The 25,141-nt window shown below is 38.0% G+C and overlaps 1 protein-coding gene across 4 annotated transcripts in view; it reads right to left on the reverse strand.

The window, feature by feature from the left end:
* Positions 1-6,422: 6,422 nt before the first annotated feature.
* The window catches only part of PDE5A (phosphodiesterase 5A), a 149,912-nt gene continuing 131,193 nt past the window's right edge, over positions 6,423-25,141 (reverse strand). For all 4 annotated transcript variants that reach the window (XM_004747992.3, XM_004747994.3, XM_004747993.3 and 1 more), the window contains exons 16-21: positions 20,065-20,165; positions 18,003-18,080; positions 15,716-15,779; positions 10,112-10,186; positions 8,624-8,707; positions 6,423-7,065 (exon numbers count right to left, since the gene is read on the reverse strand). In XM_004747992.3, the coding sequence (XP_004748049.1) occupies positions 6,928-7,065; positions 8,624-8,707; positions 10,112-10,186; positions 15,716-15,779; positions 18,003-18,080; positions 20,065-20,165 (540 nt within the window). In that variant the 3' untranslated portion in view covers positions 6,423-6,927. The remainder of the gene's footprint in view (positions 7,066-8,623; positions 8,708-10,111; positions 10,187-15,715; positions 15,780-18,002; positions 18,081-20,064; positions 20,166-25,141) is intronic.

Consider the following 25,141-nt stretch of genomic DNA (forward strand, 5'->3'; position numbering starts at 1 on the left):
AAATCTTATCTTTTCTGTAAGATTACTGGCCTCTAGACTTTATGAATTTTCCTTGGTTTGTAGCAATATGGTAAAACTGCCACTCAGAGTAATGCCACTAATGGTTATCAATTTATTAATGAAAGTCTGATAGCTAACTTATTTTTCACAATAGAAAACAAATATTTTTTCTCTAAAACTTGCTTTATTCAGCTTGTTTTTTCATCTTAAATTTCACTTTTTTAAAAAAGATTTTATTTATTTTATTTGACAGACAGAGATCACAAGTAGGCAGAGGCAGGCAGAGAGAGGGGAAAGCAGCCTCCCTGCTAAGCAGAGAGCCCAATGTGGGGCTCGAGCCCAGGACTCTGGGGTCAAGACCTGAGTGGAAGGCAGAGGCTTTAACCCACTGAGCCACCCAGGTGCCCCAAATTTCACTTCTTGTCCAACTGAGAATTTCTAAAAACTCTGCATTGATTTTTGTTTCCCTTCACTGGAATTACTTTCCCCTTTCTTTATAAAAAAATTCAATTTTACATCAGGTGACAAAGTATGGAAATCCATTCTTTCACTCAATATTTGTTGAGTACCTTTAAAGTACAAGAAAGATGCAGAGATGCTGGTAACTTAGGAGGGCTGTGTGATTATAGCAGGTTTTCTTAGGGCCACAGGAGAATCAAATGTGTTTGAAGGCCTAGGGTATGGAGCTAGAATAGAAAAGAGAAGCAGGGGTTTCAAAAGGGAATAATGATAGGACACAGTCTCCCTTTCATCACCCAGGAAAATTTATAACTTATTCTAACAACTGAGTAGAGCACCCTTAGAAACTACTCCTATTGGCTTGTGTACACATGCGACGGAGAGAGTATGAGCGAGACAGCCTTTGTAGCTGAGGCAGTCGCTGACCATGTTTTATGCCTTTCCTTCTTGGGCTAGGCAGATCAGCGAGACCAGAGAAGTCCTGAATTTCAGAGAGCTGGTTGGTAAAGGGTGAAGCTTGTTTCTTACAGGCATATGTTAGATCAGTGTTACATAAAGCCTAAAAACACTCCTGTTGGGTAAGGGGAAATAGTGATAAGAAGTGAAATATGGTTTTAAAAGTAATCAATATTGGGGATATGAAGGTTGAAAGCTATTGTAACAGTCCTTGTTTATTGCTTCTCCCCTGCCATTGGCCATGGAAGCTTGTCCTTTACATGGCAATTTAGAAAGAGGAATCCTAAAAGGTGCCATTGGGATTGCTGTCAGATGATTGAGAATCAACTTAGTTCCTGTATATTTTGCGCGCGCGCGCGCACACACACACACACAGTTAAAATGAGGCAAGCCAGAGAGAAAAAATCATGCATGCCATTTAATTAGTCAGATTTCTTTCAGTTTCAAATAATTATTTTGATTCCGTACATAACCTTTGTGAATGTTTATTTTGAAAATGTGGTTTGTGAGCTGGAAAGATAGCTCTTGTTTGTTTGCCAAGGCTGAATGTAGCTTACAATCAGAGAATATTCTCTTTAAGTTCAAAGAGTTTCTGTTAATTTAATGCCATGTGCCTTAAAAATAGAAAATCATATCCTGACATTTGCATATATCAAACACTTCCTTTTTCTACAGAAAGGGGTGATGTCTCCATGGTTGGAATATTGGCGACTTCAGGTGACCAGTTATTGTTTGGAGAACATCTTGATGAAATGATCACTGATCAAAGAGGAAGCAAGAACTGATTCTCTACTGATTATTTCCATTTTGCTTTTCTTTAGATAGTAAAAATTTTTAAAAATGCAGTTTTATTCATTGTTCCCAGTAAGGGATTACTTCTTTAAATAATCAGGAACTCTGGCGCCCTCAAGTGGTCAGGAGATCTAAACTATTATTTTACATGAGCTTTCATTTTATTTTTGTCTTCAGTTTTGTGAACTAGGCATAGCCTAGATATTCTGTCTCACATGAAGAGGGCTTGTCTAGTGGCAAAACTGAATGATGAATCAAAACCTCAAAATTTAATTATACCTCCACATCTTTACATTAACAGCGGAAGCATGGTGGTATCTGGAGTTCTGTGAAGGCCTGTCATTTGCTATGATCAGATGAACTCCAGGAATGTTAACAGTAAAAACCCAAACAAAACCAAATCTGCAAGGTCAGGGAAATTTTACCTCTAATGCTTCTAGATAGTCCATTTGATCCACCAAGAATGGATCTGAGATCTTTTACAATTAAAATTCAAGAAGAGAATTAAATGGAATAAATACCTGCTGTGAAACCAGACGTGTCTGGACTCAAATCCAACTCGTGCCCTTTGGCAAGTATGGAACTCCCTTAGCTCCTCCTGCAACAGGAGACTGTTACTATCACCCTTCATGGAGCTGTTAGGAGCTTTATGTGAAGAAGGTATGCAAAATGTTGCCCTCAGATTGGTAGCAAAAGATGTTAATACAAAGAAGACTATTACTGAAAGGGGTCTTGGTTAAGGAAAGGATTTGATTAAATCACATCTTTTTCAGCTAATAGGACCACAGGTTAGCTTGATTGAAGTCTCTCAAACCATTGGGTCCATTCTCCCTGCCTAAAATTCCCCTAAAAATCACACAATACTCATACCTATTTGTTCATTCTTCTTTTTATTTTTACAAAGCATAGCAAAATGAGTTAACAACCAACAGGTGAAGAGTTTGCACAACAGAAGACCACCCTGACCATCTCTTGATTTTATGGGCATCAGAGGTGGGGAGGTGTTCCTTTAAAGTGATTTTGTCATAGAAGAGTCATCGGAAATGGTTCTTATGGTGGGGGAGAGGAAACACATGAAATCAACAGTCGCAGTTATTTAAAAGGACTTAAAAGCTAAACATAATATACATAATAACTCCTTTATCCTAGTACAAAAATAGTGCCAGAAACTATATATTTGTTCAAATATATTGAAAAAGGTATAAGAATACAAATAGATATTAACAGTGGCTAGTGATGATTCATAAGGTTTTCTTAAACTGTAATAGAAATTTATATTTTCAACTATTTACACTGCTTTCAACGACATTTATTAAGACACGTTTACACAGGCTTTTGAGAAACATATGGAAAGGTGAAGTGAGCTTTAGTACTTTCTTCCTTGCTCCCTGGAGGGCAGCAGAAGGGGTCCAAAACTGTGCACAGTTTAACAATCTAAAAGAACTCTGAGTAATCTCTACCTGGCTAGCATATGGGAAAAAAAACTCTATATAGTAGAATACATGACTCCTTACCTAAGGTGTTCTCTAAGCTACCAACAGGGTAAATGATGCATATTTGTAAGAAGACAGGATATTCACTGATGGAGTCTTAGTAAGTTCCAGGTAAAGAAGGTCCTTGGAAAACTGTCTATAATACATATGTTATAGATGACAATGCAAGTGATATAATGTACCCTATATTTTCAGGTTCAGTTGGCAGGATCAGAAGCTGGTAAGTCTCTCATCTAGCCCTTTTTGCAGACTGTGGGCAACTTGAGGTCACTGCTCTATTTCCACGGCGGAGCACAGTGCCTGTTGTGTCACAGGGACTCAATAAAGGGTGGACTGTTCCATGTCTGATACTGAGCAATTCAGTTATACTACCTGATTTCAACTACACTCATTCACAGAACAGGACGGCAATTTCACCTTTTCCTCTTCTCATCTTAAAATCACTCTTGCAATCAAATCAAAATAAAAACCAAAACAACAGCAACTGCTTGTGATGACCTATCAAGCATTAGGAGTAAAATCTGGTGAAAAACACAGAAAACTTGAAAATCAGATCGGAGTATGTCTAACATTTGTGCTCTATGCTGAAAATAAAGGCACTTTACTGCTAGGCAAGAACAGATCTGTGACCAGTTTCCTCCCAGATCCCAAGATTTCCAGTGTATTTTCATACACTTTCTAATCTCAGTACTCCTATCTAATAGAAACTATTCTTCAGATTAACAAAAAACTGGTGACAACATGACTCCCCAGAGTTTGTACCTTGAGGCAAGGTACTCAAAATCTCACATTCACTTGTGAATGAGAAACCAAATAAATGTATTATCTTTTTTTCAGTCTTTGAAACAGAGGAAGTGACATGTGGGATTAGATACGTGCTCTGCAGCCCAGTATCCCACTTCTGACAGTGGTCTCCAGGGCCCATGAGGGTTGCCGTGGTGGCTGCCTTCTGTGACATCCTCCATGAAGACAGAGGCTTTGCCCAAACATGAGTCCTCTAATAACACTTGTTCAGGCACACAGAGGTTAAGTGACTCACACAGGTTCACAAAAGACTGTGACTGGCAAGGGCCAATCCTGCGAAAAATATAAGGCCTGGCAATTTTAAAGACATCTTTTTAACGACTTAGTAAAATAGTGGGCACTTCTGGGGCTGAAAATTGAAATGATATGTCATCATTCAGCTATAACTATAACAATGTTAGGAAAAAAACAGCTTCTTACTAGTAATACAGATACATTGCAGGGGAGGAAGGACTATAAATAGATTTTTTCCAACTTGGGAAGATACTGGAAAAAAAAAATTCATATAAGAACAAAAGCTTCGATTTGTGCCCATGTACCAGATAACCTACGTATGGAATGATTTTCCTAAAAAGTAAAAATTATTTGAACCATCTAACTGGTCCTAAAGAAGTACTCTTCTTGTAAGAACTAAAACTTCACAATAGAACAGGCATGGTGCTACCCAACTTCTTTTAATGCTAAACTAGTAAAGTAAAATAAACCATTATCTAAAGGAAACCAAACAATTTCTAATCTACATAGAACTTCTTGTTTGTTAAAATGGCACACATACAAAACCTCCATACATCTCAGTGACAGATGGGTCTAAAAAACTACTAAAGTACATGATTACAGATTTTAGCATAGCTACTAAATCACAAGGTGTATGATGAAAACGTTACCAAAGACTGCTCTTCTTTAAACGATTTTTCTATACTAAAGAATTATGTCTGCATGCATGGGTGTATACCAGTATATAGATACATTATTTTAGTGACAGCCTGTGTAATTTACACACCAGCGCCACCAAGAGGCAACTTTACAGATCTCACCTATAGGACATCAAATAAAAACTGAATAGCATCCTCAAAATACAAGTTTTACAACAATTACACATATAGTAAAAAACAGTTGGTAACTTCCTAGACCAGCATTTACCACTCTAAAGTAATGGCAAGACAATTTTTTTTTACATGAATGTTAAGAATAAAATCACATTATGTAAGATTCACACTCAGAATTTTAAAAACGCAATGAGGATATTGAGTTTTAGGCAGTTGAGAGAAAAAAACAATATGAATAGGAAACAATGTTTAGTGAAAGTCCTTTGAGGATGCTGCACCATGTCCCCAAGAGATTTTCTACCCAATTGGTGACTGAAACTCAGAAACTTTTTTTGGTGGTTAACAAATCAGACAAATACTTCTCTTCCTACTTTCCTTGAGTCCAAACGTTTCTGCATGCTTGGAACAGATTTTCCTTTCCTGAACCAGCTGCTCGATTCAGTATCTGCTTCTCTAATGATGAATGAATGTGTATTTAGGGTACACATGATCAATGGGCTCAAATCTAAGACAATGTTAACGTTTTCTAAATGTGCTAAAAAGCTCTAAAAAGTATCAACAACCTTAAGCTCAGGGTCAGCATTTAGTGCACACAGCCAAACTTCAGTGATTCCGAGTTGACTAGTCCTATAAACTGAAATATGGCAGTTTCTCAGCTGCAGACTCAATAAGCTTAAGTTTTATTCAGGCCTAAGCTCTCCTCCTCTCCTGCTTCGTCAATTTAATTTTTGACCTGAACATCAAGGATAGCCCCTTTCTGTTTATACAATTAAAACTACTCTCTATGCTTCCTTTGACAAAGAAAAATAATGATTCATTTTACCTTTTATCTGCAGTCATATCTTACCTCAGGTCAGTGCTCCAATGATCACTTTTATTCTCAGTTTTCTGTCAAGACTTAAACTGTTCACTTATAAACTATGGTTTGTAAGAGAAACGATAAGGAAGTTATTTAAAAGAGGAAGTTCAATATTCAAAACACTGACTCTCAGAGGACTCTTCCAACAGAATGTTTCTTTTCACTGACAGACAGATATGGCCATTCCATTTCTGGATCACACCCATCCCTCAGTAAAGTCAAGGACCATGGACTTCAGCCCATGAAATCAGTGTCTCCTCCTAAGGTTTTCCCTGCTTTCCATCAGAGAGGGTAGACTGCAGGGGTTTTATGGGTAATGTTTGGATAGACATATGTACTGAAATGAAAGAGTTCTCTCCTTCCTGCTCACTAACAAAAACAGCAAATCAATTAACAATACCTTTTCTTTACCATACTGCCTTATAGTACTTGCCATTTGTTTCAGAGTTTTACTTTTTTGTTGACAAATACTATCCTTTCCCCTTAAATCCACTAGGCCAGCACTTTTCTCTATCCTATGATAGAGAAAAAAAAAAAAAAAAAAGATAGGTTTTAAATGTCACAGAATACATTCAATTTTCTCCTAGACTATTTTTGAGAATGAGGATTCCAAACATTCTTTAAAAGATTGGTAATTCAGAAAACACAAAAACAATTATTTAAAACCCCCAAGCAAAAAACAAAACCCCTAAAATTCCCCCAAAATAAAACAAAAAAATCTCAGCACAAGAATTTAACTTGCACTTTGTAGTACACAACATATCACAAACAGAGCTCTTATCCATGTGCTAAGAGTGAGTGGGTGTCGTTGATAATCTCAGATCAGTGGCATAAAACAAATATACAGAAAATATGTAATAGTCCCCTAAAAAAATTTCATGCTGTGCCCTTAAAAGTTGTGCAAAAATAAAAATACAGCAGTGGCAAAGTATACACTAAACTCGTACAGTGTATAGCAAAACTAGACATATGGCAGAATACACGGTCTGTAAACTTGAACTCGGCGTGAACAGACCGCTCAGTTCCGCTTGGCCTGGCTGCTCTCCCCATTAATCAGCATTTTCTCCTGCTGTTCTGCGAGAGCCTGCCATTTTTGCCTGTTTTTTCTGCAGCCATCCAGCAAAGGGAAACAGTCCTCTGATACATGGGTCAGGGCCTAAAGAAAGAAAAAGAAAGCAAACAACTAGAAGGCATCCAGGAAATAAGCCCCCTCCTCGGGCTTATTCCCAAGAGCCACAATCTCACACTCATTTCACCAGCAGGCCCACTGTAGGGTTTTCACAAGCTGTGTGAACAACTATGCAGATCATTTATGACTGAGTTCTCTTAATCTGTGCAGACAAGGAGTAGGTGATGAGAGATAGAGCATACACATACATTCCAAAGTAACCTTATTGAGTTACAATAGAGACAGATCTGTATGGAATCCACTTCTCAGGGAAATAATACATTTTGCTTTTTGGTAGTACAGATGGCTCTCCTGAAGTGTGATCCTGTCAGGAACTGCTTATTTGTGTTTTCCTATAAAACAGTTTTATACAACGTACTTAAATAGACTTGTATCAAAGATCATGATAAAGATTAACTTATTAATGGTATTATTTACCAATTATCAGTGCCACACATATTTAGATACAAAATGCTCACTGCAGGTTTCTTTGTAACAGAGAAACTCTGAAAATAACTTTAAATACCCAACAACAGGGTCAGGTATATTATGTTACTATTTTGCAGCGTTTAAAATTATCACAGAAACACACATGACATGAAAAAATACACATTATGATGTATTATAAATTACAAAAACCAAATTTGCGAAGTGAAAAAAATGCAAAAATTTCATAAAGCATATACACTAATGTATTAACAGTAGTTGTCTGAGTAGTGGAATTCTCTTAGTTTTCTATAATGACTCTGTAATAAATAATAGTAAAAACACATATCAATATTACATAGAATTTAACAGCAGATTCAAATGAAATAAATCCATATACATATATGAAATGGAGGAGAAAGAAGTTACTGAATTGTGAAATGTCTGGATTAGAAGATTCTAGGGTTTCTTTGGGTCTTGACATTCTATGATAACTCTATGAAAAAATGTGCTTTTCCCAAATAATTAAAACTTAAGATGGTTTCCTATATAAACTTTAAAAACAAGGATAGTGTCTACTTTCTGTACTTTGGGAATAAGCATCTAAACTAGCAAACCGGGATGTTTTAGGGAGAATATCTTTATCTAAAAGAATAAAAATCCCAAGCCAGAAGGTGTAAGGAAATGGGAGCTTGTAATATTTGTCCAGTTATCTCCTTTACATCCTCATAGAAATTTTAATAATACTAAAGCTGCATTATACAATGAGAAAAAGCTGGATAATTTTTTTCTTTATTTAGGCCTAAACTTAAAAAAGAATATGCTGACAGAGTATGCACAGAATCCCTCCTAAAGGTAACACTGACATATAATTCTTTTTAGTGTTCTCACATCAGTTTGCTAGTCTAGCACAGAGTAGGCACTCAGCAGATAGTCATACACAGATGAATTAAAGTTTCTGAGAAAAATCAAATGTAAAATGTGTTCTTTCTTCAATGCAAACAGCATGTTCATCAGAAAAAAAAACCAAAAAACAGCCTAGTGTTAATCGCTTCAATTTACTTGAGGTTTTAATTCATAACACAGTCTAAGTTTAGCAAGTCTGTTTTCATATACATACCTCATAGAGTTGCAAGCAGATGGCATCTATGAACCCAACTTGCATACTTGGAATTTTATTTTTCTTCTCCCTGTTCATTAGATCCTGAAAATACAAACACAGAAAACAGACAGACAGACAGACAGACAGACACACACACACACATCTAGTTACTTAAAGAACACAATTCAAGTTGGCCCCCAAAACATCAATCGCTTTGTTAGCTGAGAAAGGCCAGACACAAGCCTATCTGTCTCTTTCCCCCTCGGTCTCCTGCACTCTGCTGGCACTGGGCTCAGGGAGACCCTAATCCTATCTGGCTTGTTCATCCTGGTTGGCTTTTCCCACTCTACCCGTGGCATTGATCACTTGTCTAGAGTCAACCATTGACCCAGAGTCGACCACTGCCGTTTATCTGGAGAACACACAGCTTTGAATCGTCTATTGATATGGAGTGGAACACCCTCAGCTTTGTGGAAGAAGTCACTGAGGCTACAGCTGATTACGATTCAATTCATGCAGAGAGCTTTCTGAAGGATAATTATGCAGATGTCATCCTGATTATTCCCAGGAGGTCATGACTGGAGCAGTAGACAAGCCCGGCACTGGCCATGGGAAGCAATGAGTCTGCACTAAGTGCTTGTTTAAAATGAAGCAAATTCCCCATTAGCGGTGATCATCACTCTCCTACCCACCACTTTCTAAGAAGGTTCTGAGCCTTGGAATAAACCCACCATTACATCAGAAGACAGGGAGTAACTGTGAAAGACTAGTGAGACACAGGATGTGCCCAGCTGAGGCTAAAGAGCGAGCAGAGTGGATGGAACTGTACACAGGGAGGGGGTGAGGACCATGTGCCCTTTAATACGGACTTGATAAATGTCCATTTGAATTGAAAAAAAAAAAAGACTCTATGTTTCATTTTTAGGAAAAGTGTACTCCAAAAGCCAGAAATGGTTTGAGAAGACTCTTACTCTTGTCTGTGAGAGCCACGCTCTATGTAAAAAAAGACAGTATGTCTCAAAAACCTTTAAAAATCTGTGCCCTTCAACACAGCAATTCGGGGAATCTGTCCTAACAAGAGAATGAAAACTGTCATTAGCAACAAAGACGTTTATCAAAGTGCTGCTGGTCCTAGTGAACGTTGCAGACATGACACCAAAGGAAGTAGGTAAACTGTGGCTCCGTCTGTTTCATGTGATCATCATAAATAATACGCATAAGAATATCCATTAGAATGAAAATAGCTTACGATGTTGAAATAGAAAAAACAAATTACAAAAAAGTAGGTACAATATGATGGCCCAAAGAGTCTTTTTTGTCTTCTTTTATTTGCTTTTGTTTTCTGTAATAAACATATTCTTTTTATATGTAATCTTTTAATAAGAAGGATGTTTTAAAAACTAAAATGAAAAGAAACTGTGTTCCTAATATCCCACAGAAAGTGTAAGAAGTCTAAACTAAACAAGTGTATTTGAATAATTCCTACCAACTAGGTCTCATACTTACAGCAGGCTCTATGTTGAGCTCTTTTCTCTCTCTGTCTCCTTGGTCAAAAAATTCAGTCGCTACAAGTTCTGCTATCTGAAATAAATAACCGATTAAGTTTTGGCAATTAAAAGCATATAACTCTGTAAAATAGAGACTTTGAATAAAGATAATGAAATCTACCAAAGCTAGTTTTCAACCACTTCAGTAAAAAGATAATAAAACAATAACGAGTAATAGAAATTATATTTTATTTGCTTTTAAATATGTGCCTAATCACCAAGGCTAGAGTTCATAACCTGTAATTAGGCAGAAAAAAGCAACATGTTATTTCAACTTTAGCAATCAGTGGGGGAAAGATAGAGTGTGCCCATCTGTGTATATAATCAATGAGCTATTTGTTAAGTACCTGTTATGCCAGGTGCTGTGAAAAACACGGTATCAATATAGGGGTGTATATGGTGATTGATAGATATGACTTTTAAGTTTATTTATTTACTTTTTAAAGATTTTATTTATTTGAGAGTCAAAGAGAGAGAGAGCGAGTGAGAGAGAATATGAGAGCGGGGAGGGTAAAAGGGAGAAGCAGTGATGCGGGACTCCATCCTGGGACCTCAGGATCATGACCTGAGATGAAGGCAGTGAACCAACTGGGCCACCCAGGCGCCCTAAATTTATTTTAATCTACATGTTCCTCCTCTTTTCAAAAATTGTCCTTATCATTTTTGTTTTTGTTGTTAGGTAAACAGGTTGTTTATCCTGCAGTTCTCCTCTATGTGGATTTTGCTGATTGCATTCCCATGACGTCATTTCATGTTCCTCTGTGCCCTGTATTTCCACACACTGCTAATAAGATCTAGACGCTTGATTAGATTTTTTTTTTTTTTTGGCTGCTTCATAGGCATTGCTGTGTACCTCCATCAGGGGCCATATGAAGCCTGGCTGCCTCTCTTTTTGTAATATTAAACACCAGGAATGATCTTTGTCTAGATCCACTACTTTAGGGGCTAAAAAAGGTGATATTCAAAGCGATCATTTCTTTTTCTTTTATTAGTTGAAGTACAATAAAAAGAAAGTTCCCCTCATCAATTATTTAGTTACTCTAAAGCACGATTCATATAAGAAAAGCAGGAGAAATGCTTGATTTTTTCCACTTTAATTGCCATTTGACAAAAAGCAACTTGGTTTCCAAGCAACTATCAAGGATGACCAGGGAAGGTTTCGTTTTATTATTTTTATTACTAATTCGGACTTTTAGATGGAAACATATTTAATGGATTTCAATCCTTATTGATACTCAGATTGTCCCATCTCAGCCAGTGGGAGCTTATTAATTTGGCTTCTCTGTTCTTTTGAAAAAACCCTACCAGTCTTTAATAGCTTCCCTGCTTTCTGATACAGTAAGATGTTCTAGGCTCATTTTGTTCATGTCCTGCTTTAGAACTGCTATCAGCTGTTTCTTTTCAGAGCCCTTATTCCTTCAAAATGAAGTACTTAGAAACCTCAATATGGGCACCAGGTTTGTTCATTACCACCAGGTTGGTCATTATTTTTAAGCCCTTTTAGAGGATGGAGCTAGGGCACAACAGAAGTCCATACAACATTTCAATTCAAATTCAGAACTACACCATTTCTGCCCAACCTTATCCACGTTTATCTTTCTACTACAGTATTTTTTATTTGCTTTTATCCCGCATCATCTAAAGCAGTGATTGAGTATCTAGGCAAAATCACCACTATAATAAGATTACTGAAAACAGTTTAAAGCTTTTTTTGGTAATTCCTTTTTGTTTTTAGGGTACACTCCACTAGAGATACATGGTCAAAGTATTGTTTTAATGTCACTTGGAATGAAATAGTTCCCTTCATGTATGGTTTTGCAACCAAAATCAGGCTTGTTTCACTTACTTTCAAGGCTTATGGATACTTAGAATTCAATTTCATAATTTTAGAAATGATTTAAACCGTTCCAAAGTTAAATCTATAGAACTAGTACACTCAGCATCTCTAGCTTCCATTTCTGTTCCCTAAGTGCTATTTCCTCCTTCCCTTACAGGGAATCATTAACTTTTTTGTAGTAAATCCTGGGTTTTTAAAATATGAAGAAAATATGTACACATATTCATATTTTACCCTCTTCTTAGATAAATGGTAGAGTACATTTTCTATACTTTTTTCTATACCTTGCTTTTTTCCCTTAAAAATACATTCTTGTAATCGCTCCGTAGTAGTATACAGATACTCCCCCATTTTTTTTTTCTTTACAGTTGCATAGAACTCATCGTGTAAATGTGCTGTAAATTACTCAGTCAGTACCCTACTGATGAATATTTGGGATACTTCCGGTCTTTGCCATTACAAATAGTACTATAGTGAGTAGCCCTGTATAAATATCTTTTTATGTTCTTTCCAGTATATCTTTGGGATAAGGTGCCTAGAAGTAATGGTAGATGAATATATTTATAAACTTCCAAAGAGCTATAGTATTTTGCATTCCTGTTTTCCCTCAACTTCCCCAGCAGAGTATCTCATGAAGTCTTTTGGATTTTGCCAACTGGACAAGTAAGATATAATATCTCAGTGTTTGTTTGTTTGTTTTTTAAGATTTTATTTATTTATTTGTCAGAGAGAGAGAGAGAGCACGAGCACAGGCAGACAGAGTGGCAGGCAGAGTCAGAGGAAGAAGCAGGCTCCCCGCGGACAAGGATCCCAGGACGCTGGGATCGTGACCTGAGCAGAAGGCAGCTGCTCAGGTGTCCCTGTTTGTTTGTTTTTAAATGAAGTAGAATTTACATACTTTGAATCGCACAGTTCATGAGTTCACTGTATTGACCAACGCATATAACTATGTAATAAATTCCCCATCCAAGATACAGAATACTTCTATCACTTCTATGACCCTTCCCAGTGATTTCCTGCCCCTTCTTTCCTCTCTCCCCTCCCCTTTTATTTCTTTCCCCAGAGATTAGTTTGCCTAGTCTGGAACTTCATAGAAATGGAGTCACAGAACATACTCTTCTGCGTCTGGCTTCTTTTGCTCTGTATGGTGTTTATGAGAGTCATCGTGTTATCGAATGTATCAATGGTGAGTTTCTTTTTACTGCTGAGCAGTACTCCACTGTATAAGTGGATACAATACAGGAATAAATATTACACTATATAAGGAATATATAAGGAATAAGGAATACACTACAATATTAAGTAGTTCATACAATTTGTGTGAGTTATATGGAATACACTACAGTATGTTTAGCTATCCTCCTGCTGATTGACGTTTGGGTTGTTTCTAGTCCTGACCAGAGTAATCTCCCTTATCCACAGTTTTGCTTTCCATGGTTTCAAACTGCGGTCCAGAAGCAGATGATCCTCCCTCTGATAAATGGTCAGAAGCCAACAGAAGCCTAACGCTCCATCCCAATGCCTGTATCATCCACCCCACTACCTCTCCACTTTATTATCTCCTATCATCACGAAGAGGAGGAGGGAGAGTGCAATCAAATAAGAGAGAGAGAGAGAGAGAGACCCTATATTCACATAACTTCTATTATAGTATACTGTTAGAATTGTTCTATTTTATTATTAGTTATTGTTGTTAATCTCTTCCTGTCCTTAATTTATAAGTTAAACTTTACCATAGTGATGTATACATAGGAAAAAACATAGTATATATAAGGGTTCAGTCCTATCTGTGGTTTCAGGCATTCACTGGGGATCTTGGAACATGTCTGCCATATATAATACTACCATGTTAGGAATGGAGCTGTTATGAGATTCTTTTTTTTAAGATTTTATTTATTTCTTTGACAGAGAGATACAGCAAGAGAGGGAACACAAGCAGGGGAGAGTGAGAGAGAGAGAAGCAGACTTCCTGTTGAACAGGGAGTTCGACACCAGGCTTGATCCCAGGACTCTGCGATCAGGACCTGAGCTGAAGGCAGACACTTAAGGACTGAGCCACCCAGGTGCCCCCTGTTACGAGATTCTATACCAGCTTTTCTGTGTCAAGTTTATTTGTAGTTCTTCTTATGAATGAGGTTCTGAGGACCTCTGCAAATGAGTAAGAGCCATTCACATTTCATCAACTTTTTGTTCAAAAATTTGGCCCATTTTTCTGAAGGATTGTTGCTGTTTTTCTTCTCTATTTTTATGAGTTCTTTAATGTTGGGGTATTAAATATAAAACATAAGTTGTAAATATTTTTATCAGTTTCTCATTTACTTTTACTTTGCTTACAGTGTCTTTTACCATGCAAAAGTTTGCTTTTTAAAAAATTTTTATGTAATCAAGTTTATTAATCTTTCCCATTGTTTCTAAATGTTGAGCCATAGTTAGGTAAGTTTTCTTACTCCTAAGTTATAGAAGAATTCACAGATGTTTTTATTTAGTACTTCTATGGTTTAATTCTCTACAGTGGACTCTATGCTCCATTTGGAATGTAAGTATGCAAAGTACATCCAATTTTGTCTTTCGGCATCTGGTTATGGAAGATGGGAAAGTCCCCCTAAGATTATTTCAAAAAAAGTCTCTCTCTTCCCCCAGTTATTTGAAATGCTATCTTTATTATACACTAAATGTTCTATGCAATTCTCAATGCTCTATTGTTTCCACTGGTCTATCACCAATACCAAACTATTTTAATTAGAGGCTTTAAGTATTATTTTTTATGTCTGGATCCCCCACCTCATGGCTCTACCTTTCTGGGATCTGATTAAGCTGAAAGGATAAATGAAAAAACAAATTCTTCCCTCTTCCACCCTCTTCCCTATTTGGAAATGGGCAGATAGTCCCATTTATTACAGAGCAGGACAGTCCATGAAGACCATCTTTCTTGAGTGCTTCCAGCACGTCGGCAGCTATGGTGCCTGCAGAGTCCATTTCTAATCTTGTTTTCTCAGCATTTGTGTTTTATGAGATGAACCTGTCACTGGCCTCCATGACTGTGCAGCTCAGAGCCCAGCCCTGACCAGCAGCAGACTGTCAACAGTCTTGCGTAGTGCACTTAGGATTAAAAACCCAAAGCACGATATATGTAGCACTGTATGTACAGCCGTCCCTTGTCTGAGCCCAGGGCCTTTACTGCCTCTGCGAAATGTTATGGCAGTTACTTATTTAGAGAGAAGGATATATTTCTAGCCTCCTGGCCACAGGCCCTGATCACATCCTTCCTGACACCTTATATCAACATTTCCTATATTTATAAGCCCCAGGAAATGTTTAAGTTCTACTCATTAATGCCTACTTGGAGCTGAGGTATAGCCTAGAAGGCAAACCATAAAGAAAAATCATAAAAAGAAAAATAATTTGCTGCTTCTGTTTTTCAAGGTTATTAAAAAAATGTGCTAAAAATATTCCCAAGTGAGCCAGAAGTACTGGAATTAAAGATTATCAACAGCTAGATTTTTGCTGTGTTAATACAGGTGCTCTCTCTCACTGTATCTTATAAATATTAGTAAATGCTAAGGAATCTTCTACAAAAGACAACCTGTTTATGTCCAATTATCTGCTTTTAATGCCACTTAAAAAATTAGAAAAAATACCACAAATACTCCCGAAGCTATTTTAGAATACAGACTTTTCTTCCTTTGACTGTTTAATCCCTGCTTTTACTATCAGCGAGCAACATACCCGTTGTTGAATAGGCCAGGGTTTGGTAATGGCAGAGAGATCGCAAGCTGTCATCAACATCGCTCTGTTAAGGGAAAAAAGAAGCCCAAGGCTACGATTTACTTTTTTTTTTTTTTAATTAAATTTAATTTTCTTCGGTGTTCCAGGATTCATTGTTTATGCACCACACCCAGTGCTCCACGCAATACGTGCCCTCCTTAGTACCCACCGCCAGGCTCACCCAACCCCCCCTCTAAAACCCTGAGTTTGTTTCTCAGAGTCCACAGTCTCTCATGGTTTTTCTCCCCCTCCTTTTTATGCAAATATATATTCTTGGTAAATAGTTACTGGTAAAAACTTTAAATTTAAAGCCCCCTAACCTATGTAGGATGGCTGCTTATAAAGACCAAAGAAACAGAAACAATTTTTCTAAAGTTTGATTGATTTAGCAACAGCATGTGTCACGGTTTTGGCTGTCTACTGAACTATTGGGATTTGCCCTAAAACTGCCTCCTTTAGTTCCAGATTGGCACAGGGAGAGAAATTACTAACCTCTGGGCAAAAGCTTACCTGCTCTTACTATTTTTTTTTCACCTTGGTATCCCATTCTCAGTGACACTAAGATGAAAACACATTGTCTACTAGTAATTTGCCATTAAAGGGTAACACCAGATATTCTACTGATAGAAGTTCTAGGAGAGCAAGAATGATGGTGGGTCATCCCAATGCTGACCTCAGCATATGAAGTGACTTCTTTCTGTGTGAAAAGTTCTGACTTAAACAGTATCTGCCAGAGAAAGGGGGAAATGAGAGGACAGTGCCCTTTTGTCTTTCTGTGGTTGAGAGAAGCGAAAGTCATGCTGAGCTCTGGTGTCGATACAGCTCTAGAAACTCAATAGCATAACTGTCATGACAATGGCTCTGTACTTAGTGCAATGTTTCCCTCTTGGAGCCAGAGGCCTGTCTGTAATAATTTCGTTTGAATGAAGAAGAAGAAAGGCCATTGCTGTAATACAGAAACACTTGCAGTAAAGGGATGTATCCCTCGTCCCTGCAGGGAAACCCAACCTAAAAGCACGTTCTCCTTTAAATTTGTGAGGCAAAAAGGAAGTGGTTTGCTGCTGCTACTCGACCTCTTCTACCAACTCTCTTGGAGAAGCAGGTGCAGGAGAGATATCTGCAATCACTATAAACCCGCTGTCATGCAGGATTTCGGTGCTCATCAGTATAAACTGTCTTCCCCAGAGGAGACTATGCCCCTCGGTGAGCTTCACTAAAATCTGAAAAACAGGTGCTCATGGGACATCGTGCTCTAGAACTGGGAGCTCTTCTCCGCAAGCGAGTGGGACCCGGCAGTGGGAGCAGCTGCAGACTTGGAACTGCCTTTAAATTTCTTTTTTGTTATTGGGACAAACTGTTCACTAACTACAGTAGCATGTCTATACTTTAAAAAAATTTTTTTTTTTTTAATTTTTAAGTAATCTCTACACTCAGTGTGGGGTTTGAACTTATAACCCCAAGATCAAGAGGTATGCTCTACCGACTGAGCCAGTCAGGCGCCCCTACAGGTCTCTACTTTTCTAAGGAACTGTTATGAAAAACATTTTGAGGCTAAGAAGTCAAGCATGATTGTGCAGAACAAAACAGACAAGCTGGGCATTTGTGCATTGTTCCCTTAAAATTTGCATCTTCTTTTGCATGCTAAGTAGTATCAATCCATTTAAAGAAATGTTGATTTCAAAATTATGATAGCACTCTCCTTGGTGTTCTGAGTCATTCTTTTCTCTATGATTGACCACCTGTTCTTTGTGATGGATCCGGTTCTTGCTGTGGCAAAGGTAGGAATGCTAAAACCGAAGGGATGGTCTCTGCAGCTAGAAGGGAAGGACAGGTGTACAGGGGAGGGGAATGGAAATCCTGATGTTCTGACTGTGCTACTCTGCCATCACTCAAGAGAAGTGAACACTTCACAGCGACCTTCTTGCTCCCACAGTCTTTGAGCCGCTATTTTCAGCTATTCCATTCCAAACAATTGAGAATATGAGCAAGGGAACCTTACAGCTTTGTATTGATATTCTACCACATTTTAAAGGTCCTTCTAGGACAAAGGAGTGATTTATTCACTTGTATTGGCAAATGCATTTCTTTTCAAATAAATATTCATATTCAGCCCTTTATACAACACTCTAGAGAAATCTAACAACCTCTAAGATCATCACATTGTAACAAATAATTGCAATAAAATCTGATAGTGATAAAATTAATTGGGTAACAAGACTTCAGCTTTAAGAACAGGAAACCTACTTACAAAAACAATTCTTTTTGATGAGGATCTTCTAAGTTGAATTGATTTTTTCTTATAAGTTCAAAAAATTCTCCTCGTCTCCTTGAAAATAAAGAAAAACATTTGGTAGTTATGATGAGTCTCCAGGCTCTTATTTCTTTGGTTGACAAAGACCCATAGAGTAAATTTTTTTGGAAAAAAAAAAATCTCTAAATTTTTTCCTCCACCTTAGAATCCAATATAGAAGTCATCATTTAAAAAACTAAAAATATTGAGGTGCCTGGGTGGCTCACTGGGTTAAAACCTCTGCCTTTGGCTCAGTTCATGATCCCAGGGTCCTAGGATTCAGCCCAGCATCGGGCTCTCTGCTCAGCAGAGGAATCGGCTTCCTCCTCTCTCTCTGCCTGCCTCTCTGCCTACTTATGATCTGTCTGTCAAATAAATAAATAAAATCTTTTAAAATAAATAAATAAAAATTAAAATTAAAAAGACTAAAAATATCTCACTCTCCCCCCTTCTACCATTTTCTTTGGGTAAAACAGATTATTTTAAAATTTAAATTATTTTCAAATTATTATTTCACTATGGCTCACAAATAATGGTCACTTCAATTCTTAAATATGATCTTCAGAAAATAAAACAAATATGAGTTAAAAATTTGATGCCAAGAATGACTTAAGAAATTTTAAGGGCATGGCATAATCAGATCTATATGGCTTTGGTTTAATTTCATTTATCTTACACATTATGGTATAGGGTAGAATAATGTTCATAATTACTCTATATTCTATACTCAGTATAAAGTAGCAAAGGTCTTCTGAAGCAAAGACCAAATAAAGTGTACAATGATATTCACTCAGTGTTGAGTGATATCTCCTCTGTGCCCAGCACTTGTTAAGCATGTTGGGAAGTTATAAGGCATGAGCCCTTCTGACCGTGTTTAAAATCTAGTTGGAGACACAAAACAAATGTAAGAAACACTTATATAACAAAACGGACTGTATGTGATTAGAGTATAAAAAATGGAAAATAGGTCTCATATGGGTTCAGAGGCAAGACCCTTGTGGCCTGGAAAGGCTGGGAAGTCTTTGTGCTCACAGAAATTTTTTTAAATCCTTCATAATCTGATAATCTCTGTTCTGCAGTCATTTTTAAATAAACTGAAGTTTGCGGTCTTTTCTTTCATCCTATTTAACTTTCAAGTGCTCCAAAATCCAATGACCCAGACCCTTTTAGATGCTGTTATTTTTAAATGTACAGGAGTGGGTATCTGGTATGTGATTTTGTGTGTCTGTTCTACTTGTTTTTACTTCTAATCAGAGTGGTTAAAGCCATGAGTGTGAATCTTTGTGCTTCAAGGAAATCCCGTGAGTGTGACCTCCAGACTCCTCTCCCCTCACTCCTACAAGTGCAGCAAAGATCTCAGTCTGCATGTGGGAAACTGGCCTGCCCGAAGGCAGCAAAGGCTTTTCTCGCTTTTAGAAAGGCAGTTTAATTATAGGTAAATGCATACATGCATGACAAATATTACTCTAATGCCCACTTTATTTTTTGAGTCTGTAACTTCACTAACTAAAGTTCTATATTAATAGTCTTCTGCCAGGATCAAATAAAAAGAAACAAGATTTATTTGTCTGGCACTTAGCACCTTTTCCTGCCCACCTAAGCTTAGATGACAGTGTAAAGGAGCTGTAACATGACCAGAGATCACAACTAACACTGCAGAGGGGCAGTGAAGGAAAGGAGGAAAAGCAAACAGACTATATCATCTTTAGGTTGCACAACCTAGCTTGGAATGACCTGGGTATGATAATTTACTTTGTACATCACTTTAGAGACATAGCAGTAGATCAACAGCACAAATAACTCTGTATTCTGGAACTTGTAGAATTAAGTGAGAATTCAAAGAAATAGCCTTTTCTGGCTTCCTTTAGGAAACTGCTTCATAGTTTGAAAAACAAGACATTTGACTCGCCAGGACATTTGTCTTTATAATCTAAAAATTTCCCAACATGCATTTTAAAAGTTTGAAACAGTGCAAACACCTCCAAGACCTATTTATTACAAAATATTTCTTAGGACTTACTTAATGTACAGTGCTAGGTCTGTAGCTAAAATAGCTTGCTTGATCATTTTCAGCGTGGTTTTATATTCTTCAATGGAGAGGCCACTGAGGATCTGGTTGCCCTTTATAAAAAGAAACCATCATTAGCACTCCACCTGGAGGAAGGGCTGACAAGAACAAAATCTGAAGCTAGAATGATGTATCTTAAACACATGCCCAGTGTTCTGAACTCATGAATACAGAGGACAGCTGCTTACTTCAGAGTAAATACCATCAAAGGACATTTGCCCTCTATGCTCCCCCCCCCACCTTGTCCAAGAAGAAAAGACAGCTTCATAATGGTACATTTGCCTACACATGTATGTCTTTCCAAATCTTATACACCTTGGGTCTTGGGCCAGGCCTGAAATCTAATAACTACATCTTTGACCTTTGGGCAGGTGAATTGCTGTAACAGCAAGAGAAACCTTTGAAAAATCAAAGCCATGTTAATGGACGTGAAGAATGGAGTAGTGGAACTTTTAAACAATTGATTATTAAAGAAACCAGTTCTCTATGGCTTTTGTAATAAATCCAAAAACACTTTTTGGGTGCAAAGTTATATAATTTAACTTAATCAATGTTGAGAACACTGTGCATTCTTTAGGAACATGCTAATACAGATGGGTACAGGACATGAGCCAAAGGTGCGCTTACTGGTGATAAATAGCAAACATGGGTTGAAACATCTATAAGAAATATTGAAAAGCTGGCTAATCCAGATGTAAATAATGGAACATTTTTGCCATATAACCATTTAAAAAATTTTTTATCTGTAATTTAAAGCATAGTAGTTCTCTCATCTTGAACTACAGAAAACATTCCTTGGGTACTCAGCATATCCTCAAAATAGTATCTGTAAATTAAGTGAGATGTGCTTCCTAAATCTCAGGTCCAATGGAAAAAAAAAAAACAAAACCCAGAAGTGTAGGAATGATATCTGGAGGCAAAGGATATGTTCTAAAGACAGGGAAACTGCTGAGTGCGGCAGGCAACACTGGTTTGAGGGTAACTAGATGCAAACACTGTGGTGTGTATCTAATTAATGAATCTGTGATTGTAACCATGCACATTGTTTTTAACTATGAAGTCATTTTAGATTCTAGGCCAGAAAGAAAACTATTTAGAAAATAACTCCCACTACTCTTACTTAACATAAAACAACTTCAAATGGAAAAGGAAGTATCTTTTGCTGTTATGTTTTTATTTTCCATTCCGAAATGGAAAATACAGTGACCGTAAGTTCTTATGTTTTGGTGCTTACAAAGACAGAATACACACATGGTCTTATAACATACTACTTGGTAAGCTATGTTATTGAATGACATGGGTACCTCTGATAGGGATACTGTTAAATATGCTTTAGGAAAAGGTTAGCATATTTTCTTTCTTTAAAACTGAACGGGATATTGGAATAAAAGTTTTATATTTTTCAATAAGGCACATAGATAGCAAACCCCAAGGAAAGTACAGATGCTTCTACTACCACACAATATGTGATTCCTGCAAAGTCTCTGTTCTGAAACCCTACACACTAAAAATGATATGGTTTGTGGGACAAATCGTGTTGGGGCAGATCACACAAAGCCCGTGCAACTTTAGGAAGCAGAGCATAAAGCAGACTGAAGACTGGTGCATGTGGAGGTAACCTGGACAGCTCAGACCGGCCAGTCTGGATGCCCTCTGCGAACAGTCAAGACGTACGGAACAAAGGCATGCATGCTGGTGTGTGGGGGCCCAGAGACAACGTGGCTGGGATTGGATCTTGAGACAGTGGGGCAGCTTAGGTCAGCACTGAAGGAAGAGCAGCCTCCTCCAAGCCCAAAGCCAGTGCCCAAAGCAAAAGATCAAGGCCTCAGGTGCAAGTGACCTTGTCAACTCCCTTAATATAGGACAGAAAGGGTACATGAGCAAAAGCCAAGGGGAGGGAATTTTTTTTTTTTTTTCTTTCTTGCTGAAGGTCAAAATTCAACTCCCACAATTCCAGTACCATACCCAAGGGAATGTGTATAGGAATGAATACAACCTGTACATTTATGCTAATGTCATTTAAGCACCAACCACACATGAACTAATTCATATTAAACAATCACAAACTTTAGCAATCTGTATGAGACTGTAGGCAGAATTTATAATGAGGATGCCAATCTGGTTGTGTAACTCTTAACCCCTCACCCACACTGAGATGTTTAGGGAGTGGTGTGATCGTGTTCCTCGTCACCTCAGGTAAGAGAGGAGCATGAAGTCCCTACATATGTCTCCTGTAGCCTAGTGGGTGTGGGAGGGCCCACAGTGGTCTCATGTCTAATTCCTGTCTGGAAAATCTAAAAGGCAAGACACAAGTTAACTAGCCACATTGACTTTGGCAGTAAAGAAGAGCTTACTACTATACAGGACGGCTTGCATTTTCCGAGTTTTGGAGGTGGGGGTTCCTTTCCACCCTGTCCTTTTCAAGAGGGCCACAAAGAAGGCTAAAGAACCTTCACAGAAAGGTTTTCAAAGTGAGTGATCTGACTTTCAGGAGCTGAGGAAGGAGCCATACATAGAGTAGACAGAGATGACCATTCACATTAAAAAAACATCTGGTAGAAAAACCCCACAATAAGGGAGCCTGGCAGGGATTATGAACTTGCCCATAAGAAAATAACTTGGTTTAAACACCTACTAGACCCAAAGAGTGAGACATTCCTAACAGTATCAGTCTCCAGTCTATTGAGAAGGTTCTTGCCCCTCTTCTTACTCATTCCCCCTTCCTACTCTCCAAGTCTGGAGCGGTAGGAAACTACATGGGGTTTAGGAATGAGGAAGGAGTTAGAAATAACACAAGGTAGGGATGAAAGAAGCCAACCAGAGCAGGAAGGGGAGAACCTGAAGACTTTAAACCAAATCCAGAATCCGGACTTACATAGGACTAGACATTTTGGTTTCTTTTTTCTTTTTCTTTTTCTTTTTTTTAAGAGACAGGGTCTGGCTATATGTTGCACTCAGGCTGGAGTGCAGTGGCTATTCACAGGTGCGATCCCAATTATTAATCAGCACGGGAGCTTTGACCTGCTCTGTTTCCAACCTGGGCCAGTTCACCCCTCCTTAGGCAACCTGGTGGCCCTGCGCTGCCGGGAGGTCACTATATTGATGCTGAACTTAGTGTGGACACCTGATTGGCATAGCGCACTATAGCCCAGAACTCCTGGGCTCAAGTGATCCTCCTGCTTCAGACTGCCGAGTAGCTGGGTCTACAAGCCTGGGCACCACGCCCAGTGATATTTTGGTTTCTAAATTGAGACCTGTACATATTTTGGGACTTAAGGTAATTAGAAGGCTTTTACTTAAAAAGAATGACCAGAAATGGGGCACCTGGGTGGCTCAGTCAATTGAGCGTCTGACTCTTGATTTCGGTTCAGGTCACGACCTTGGGATCATGGGATCGCAGGCTCAAGCTCTGCATCAGGCTGGCACTGGGCATGGAGTCTGCTTGAGATTCTCTCTCCCTCTGTACCCACCCCCACTCATTTGCTCCCTGTCTCTCTTGAAAGACAAGGAAAGGAAAGAAAAGATAAGAAGAAAGAATGACCAGAAAAGTTATGGGCCTCCTCAGTTTAGTTCTAGGGCTCAGAGAAGAGCTAGTCCCAGCGAGCAAGCATAAAAAGATGGAGGTAAAACTGCTTTAAGATTATTTACCATGAGGACCCAAATAAATAAAATCATGAATGAAAGAGGAGAGATCACAACTAACACCAAAGAAATACAAACGATTGTAAGAACATTCTATGAGCAATCCTATGCCAACAAATTTGACAATCTGGAAGAAATGGATGCATTCCTAGAAACATATAAACTACCACAACTGAACCAGGAAGAAATAGAAAGCCTGAACAGACCAATAACCAGAAAGGATATTGAAACAGTCATTAAAAATCTCCAAACAAACAAAAGCCCAGGGCCAGACGGCTTCCCGGGGGAATTCTACCAAACATTTAAAGAAGAACTAATTCCTATTCTCCTGAAACTGTTCCAAAAAACAGAAATGGAAGGAAAACTTCCAAACTCATTTTATGAGGCCAGCATCACCTTGATCCCCAAACCAGACAAGGATCCCATCAAAAAGAGAGCTATAGACCAATATCCTTGATGAACACAGATGCGAAAATTCTCACCAAAATACTAGCCAATAGGATTCAACAGTACATTAAAAGGATTATTCACCACGACCAAGTGGGATTTATTCCAGGGCTGCAAGGTTCGTTCAACATCTGCAAATCAGTCAATGTAATACAACACATCAATAAAAGAAAGAACAAGAACCATATGATACTCTCAATAGATGCTGAAAAAGCAATTGACAAAGTACAGCATCCCTTCCTGATCAAAACTCTTCAAAGTGTAGGGATAGAGGGCACATACCTCAATATCATCAAAGCCATCTATGAAAAACCCACTGCAAATATCATTCTCAATGGAGAAAAACTAAAAGCTTTTCTGCTAAGGTCAGGAACACGGCAGGGATGTCCATTATCACCACTGCTGTTTAACATAGTACTAGAAGTCCTAGCCTCAGCAATCAGACAACAAAAGGAAATTAAAGGCATCCAAATCGGCAAAGAAGAAGTCAAATTATCACTCTTCACAGATGATATGATACTATATGTGGAAAACCCGAAAGACTCCACTCCAAAACTGCTAGAACTTGTACAGGAATTCAGTAAAGTGTCAGGATATAAAATCAATGCACAGAAATCAGTTGCATTTCTCTACACCAACAACAAGACAGAAGAAAGAGAAATTAAGGAGTCTATCCCATTTACAATTGCACCCCAAACCATAAGATACCTAGGAATAAACCTAACCAAAGAGGCTAAGAATCTATACTCAGAAAACTATAAAGTACTCATGAAAGAAATTGAGGAAGACACAAAGAAATGGAAAAATGTTCCATGCTCCTGGATTGGAAGAATAAATATTGTGAAAATGTCTATGCTACCTAAAGCAACCTACACATTTAATGCAATTCCTATCAAAGTACCATCCATCTTTTTCAAAGAATTGTAACAAATAATTCTAA

Source organism: Mustela putorius, unplaced genomic scaffold (genome assembly GCF_011764305.1).
Source record: "Mustela putorius furo isolate JIRA1106 unplaced genomic scaffold, ASM1176430v1.1 tig00000721_pilon_pilon_pilon, whole genome shotgun sequence".
NCBI classification, from domain to species: domain Eukaryota; kingdom Metazoa; phylum Chordata; class Mammalia; order Carnivora; family Mustelidae; genus Mustela; species Mustela putorius.